The 5147-nt window shown below is 39.4% G+C and overlaps 1 protein-coding gene across 4 annotated transcripts in view; it reads right to left on the bottom strand.

Annotated features, from left to right (window-relative positions):
• The window catches only part of Chd2 (chromodomain helicase DNA binding protein 2), a 129404-nt gene that overhangs the window by 106820 nt on the left and 17437 nt on the right, over window positions 1-5147 (bottom strand). For 3 of the 4 annotated variants that reach the window (XM_010621005.3, XM_010621003.3, XM_010621004.3), the window contains 2 exons: window positions 3642-3873; window positions 940-1026 (listed from right to left, as the gene is read on the bottom strand). In XM_010621005.3, coding sequence (XP_010619307.1) covers window positions 940-1026; window positions 3642-3873 — 319 coding nt within the window. Of the gene's footprint in view, window positions 1-939; window positions 1027-3641; window positions 3874-5147 lie in introns of those variants that run through there. The other variant, XM_010621006.3, reaches the window with a different exon arrangement.

Raw genomic sequence — 5147 nt, forward strand, 5'->3', positions numbered from 1 at the left:
AAAAAAAAAAAAAAAAAAAAAACCCACACCCAACTCACTAACCTTAGCTGTCAGTAGTATTTAATTTTCACATGAAGAATGCTTTAGAGCTAAGAATCACAGAGTCCTTCTAAGAAGGTAGAAAGAGGACATTTCACTATAACACCAGCCATCTCCTCAGACTAATCTGTAACCCTAGTACAGAGTAAAGAACCCACACAATCTGAGAAAGATGAAAGAGGTCTGATTCTATAGGCTGGAAAACCCTGCACAAAACATCAGTTTTAAAAATCACCAATCTGTCAGTCATGGTGGTGCACACCTATAATCCTAGCCCTTGGGAGGCTGAGTCAGTAGGTTCAAGACCAGCCTGGTCTACATAGCAAGTTCAAGGCCAGCCTGAAGTACACAGCAAGGCCCTGTCTCAAAAAGCCAAAACAAGAAAGAAATCACCCATCTACTCAATCTTACAATTAAATCTGGAAGCAGATATGTTGGAAACTTAATTCTGTATCTCATACTACAAACGATCTAGGAGACCAAATTTACTAAATAAGACACATTATCTATATTAAACACTCTCTCCTCCTTCCTTTCTCAGAGATAAATCCAAAACTATTCCATTGTTCACCAAATAAGTTACTCATTTAATAAAAATCTCCACTTAGAAGCTAGACTTTTTAAAGAGTCAACTTGTTGCTACAATCAATTTCATTATAAGAAATTTAAATAAAAGCAAAAATTTGAGGCCAGTTATGAATAGTACTCTAATGCTCCACTGAAGTATTAGAGGATATTTTTCATCAATTTCTTTTACTTAAATTCTTGACTTACTGTGTACATTAATCACTATCGGCAATGCCTGAAGTCAGTCTCGTTAAGAGGTATACAAACTAGAGTCAAAAAGGTTGAGTGAAGACAGGGAACTTAAGTGCATCCCTTAAAACATTTTTCTCTTACCTCTTCCTTAATATTAAATCGTGATGGTTCTTGTCTGCTTCGGTTCGACCTTCTGACTCCATAAACATCAGGATATTCTTCCCACATCTGCAAAATGAATAGATCATATATCAATCTTTTTTGTTCTTCACACTCATTTACTATTTTCATTACTAGAACATTTTGTTTCAGGTAACTCAGTATGAAAAGGGTTGTTCTGCTAGTTTCATTTATGAGAAAACAAACCACCATCACAAAGAACAGACAGCCGCATGGTGATGCACACCAGCACTCGGAAGGCTGAGGCAGGATCCCCGAGAGTTCAAAGTAATCCTGGGATTCAAGGCTTCCCTGAACTACACAGCGAGACTTTGTCTCAAAAAACAAAACAAAAAAAGGTCTAGTATTATGATCCGAGGATAGAAAGTTTAAAATGCCCTTCATTACATAATGTCTATTATACTATAAGGTACCGTTTACCCATCAATGAAATATAAACTGGTAGCTGAGTAATATGTCCAGGTAAGAGAATAATTACTTCTGCTAGAAACAAAGTATTTAGTGATGGATTTTCAATTCTCTAAGGCTCCAAGTTTCAACTCTGCAGAATCCAGAAAATAAAAGCAGCACGGATCCATCAAGTCTGCTAAATAACAACCAGGGCATTTGTTTCTTCAAATCCCTTATGTTCCACCGGCATCACTCAAGGAGCATGCAGATTAGGTGTTTCTAACATTAAGCTAGAAACTATCAGAATGAGAACCACTGCCACTCTTTTTTCTAGCACACCTATTTTTATTCCCCAGCAATAATTACCCTTTGCCTTTTAGGACCTGATTTTAAGTAAGAATCCTCACTAAGGACTTAAAAAGTTAAATTTAGGCAGGATTAGTTGGGGAGAAAAATTTTTTAGCTCTCCACCCCAGAGATAACTACTACTAAGTATATTCTATGTTTTTTAGTGAAATCAAAAATAAGCAAGAAGGAATCTAAAGCAATCACGGGACACTAATATAAATATTTTAATAGCAGTTAAGCATGTAGAAGAGACATCTGAAAGCCAAGATTAGAAATGTGGATCTGTTATCAATACACAAGTGGTAGCCGATGTCATAAAACCATTTGGAAATGTAAGGCACAGAATACACAAGAGAAACAAATCACTGTCTCAGACTAGTAAAATGTGTGGAAAATGGACCCTGAAAAGAACTAAACTGATGAGAGTTGACCCAAAAACACAAAACATCACCAAGCCAAGGGAGGACATTATTAACAAAAACTTTAAAAAGGCTTCAGCGAGCTGAAAAGCAAGGCCTCAAAAAGAAACAGTATGGCCCAGAGAGAGGCACTTTGTTACTAGAATCCAACATAGGCAAGTACTGTAACAGAGTCCTCAGAGTCCCTCATGATTACAGTCATGTCACAGGATGACTTTAAAAGACAAAAGGCCCAACCTCTCAAATGTGATGGTGCAAACCTGTAATCCTGAAGCAGGAGGATCCCTCCGAGTTCCAGGCCAGCCTGGGCTACACAATGACTTCAAGGCCAGCCTGGACTACACAGTGAGACCCTGCCTCAAAAAATAAATAAATAAATTTTTAAAAGCACAAGCAGAGGGAGTGAGGAGTAACGTGTGAGAAAATACAAGTTGAAGATTTAAGTAAATGTAAAACATACCAGACAAATCTGGCAAACAAGGAAAGGACAAAGAGCTTTACTCTAGCCAGTCTGTGGATGTCCACAACCACCCCCATTGCCCTGCCTTTCTGGACCTCTGCCAGAGCCATGAAATTATTAGATTCAGTACAGGTTTTTATGGCACTTTAATTTACTGTGATAGCTAAATCATTTAAGACTAAATCATTGGAGATCTGAGAGATAATAGCTGTAAATACCAGAATCAACAAAAAGTTTAGGAAAATTTTAAATTTACAGAAGTCAAAGCACTCCCTCTCATGTGCAGATTTTATATCCTGACATTGTGTTCATCACACTTCATTCAACACTGTACTGGAGGTTTTGTTTTGTTTTGTTTTGTTTTGTTTTAAACAGTCTCACTATGTAGCACAGGCTCACCTCATGCCTCAGCTTTCAAAGTGCTAGGACTACAGGAGTGTACCACCTCACCTGCCCTGGCCCTGCCTGTCAATTATTAAATAATGTGATAAGCGATTTCTCTTCCACTATTCAATTAACAAAAACTGTCCTTTCTTGAATCATGATTATGTATCACTGAGCTTTACAGATGCATTCCATAATGAAAAGCAGAGTTGCTCTTAAATGTCCATGCTGTTTACTACTGGTATTAGCACAGTACAAAGTTTTTTTTTAATTTTTTAAAAGTTAAAAACCAAAACTATGACAGTTTCATTTTGGACCTATAAGTGGATGACGCATGTTGCTCAGTATTTCTTTTTGGCTCTAATATCATTTATATCGATCAGTCAGCATAGCAGAAAGCCATTCCCATTTGTACCCACAAGTACTGTATTAGTAGACAGGGCTATGGTTTTCACAGGAAATGCTGGCTGGTCTTAGCTAGTGGCACATTTGTATTGTACGGCAAACAAGATACCTTGTTCAAGCTGGGCGTGGTAGCATACACCTGTAGTCCCAGCGCTTGGGAGGCTGAACCAGGAGGACTGCTGGAAGTTCAAGGCCCGCCTGAACTACACAGCAAGACCCTGTCTCAAAAAAACAAACAAACAAAAAGATGAAGATACCTTCTTCACATCAGCTATCCGTTCCTTCTTGGACGCTGGCTTCTCTTTGGCTTCTGGAAGGACTGGCTGGGATTTGGAGCCTGCAGATTCGCTCTCGGACTCTGACTGACTCTCAGAAGATTCAGAAGTGCTATTTGAGTCGCTGCCATGTCCACTTCCTGGGTCACTTCCTTGCTCACTTTCTGACTGGCTGCCTGAGTCTGAACCCGAAGCTTCTTCAGAGCCTGAATGGCTTGTTTTAGAAGAGAAGAGGCAAACACAGACAGATTTAAATACTGACACAATTTTTTTTTTTTGGTAGCTGGGATCAAACTTGGGACCTTGCACTAGCAAGGCAGGCGGCGGCACCACTGAGCTAAATTCCCAGCCCTGACACATGATTTTTTTAAAAAAGCTTCATGATAAAATATCAACGGATTTTAATTTTAAGACCAGAATCTTCAAATTCACTTTTATATTCTTATATTGCAAACAATGTCATTACTATCACTGTCCATATCATATCCCCAATAGCTACCATTTCCTGAGTTGTATGACGCCATATACCAGCTGATTCATAGAGACTACTTCCTTTACAAAGACTAAACGTGGGTATTATTCCCTTCATTCAGGTGAGGTAAAAACTAAAGCTCATAAGTATTTAAGTAACTCTCAAATTTTTGCTGACACAATCTGAATCCACTAAGTCTTATCTGTTGAGTATCACTTTCCCCTTAGGACAAACTAAATCAAAAAAGCACTTAACCAAGAGGAAGAATGAAATCTGGCTGCAAGTATTCAACCAGTAGTTCAATCAGTAGGTGCTAATTAGACTCATCTAGAGAGCTTTATAAACATATACATTAATTCCAAGCCAGGAGTCTGGCATAGCAAAAGAGGCACTAACCCTAATGAGACCGCCTAAGCTTGCTACTGGCCTCCACACTCCTCTCCCTGCCTCATTCGAAACATTACTCAAGGCACAGCAGTCCAGGTAAAAGGATGACATGGAGCCATAGACAGACATAGAGGGCAGAGCTATGATCAGAGTACCGACCTGTAAGGCAGAAAAGCCACCACCAGCTCTGCTTCTCTAGGAGCCAAAAACAACTGAGAGGCTTGCTGAAGAAGTGGGATACTTTACAGTGAGAAGACCTAAACTTCACGGGCTCTACAAGGGAAGGGTACAGCACACTCACATCTGTTCACCTGAACAATGGGGAAGAAAGGTGTTTATGGGGCACACAGCACAGGATGTGACCCAAAACCTACGGTAATGTTAACTTACACAGAGGTCTTTGAGCCCAGCCTGTGGCACAAAGCCTGAAGCCTGAAAAGATAAAGGCAAGCGTCACAGCATATACCATCAATGTACCTTCCAACCTAGCAACGAGGACACATTGCTGGACAAGTACATCCGCAGAATGAACATGTGAAGAGAACGCCGGAAACTAGACTCAAATAATTCCGTGTCATCCAGAGTAAGCACATTACAGTATGGGAAGCAAAAAAAAAAAAAAAAAAAAA

The sequence above is a fragment of the Fukomys damarensis genome, unplaced genomic scaffold (assembly GCF_012274545.1).
Source record: "Fukomys damarensis isolate Sample0158 unplaced genomic scaffold, DMR_v1.0_HiC HiC_scaffold_7, whole genome shotgun sequence".
In the NCBI taxonomy this organism is placed as follows: domain Eukaryota; kingdom Metazoa; phylum Chordata; class Mammalia; order Rodentia; family Bathyergidae; genus Fukomys; species Fukomys damarensis.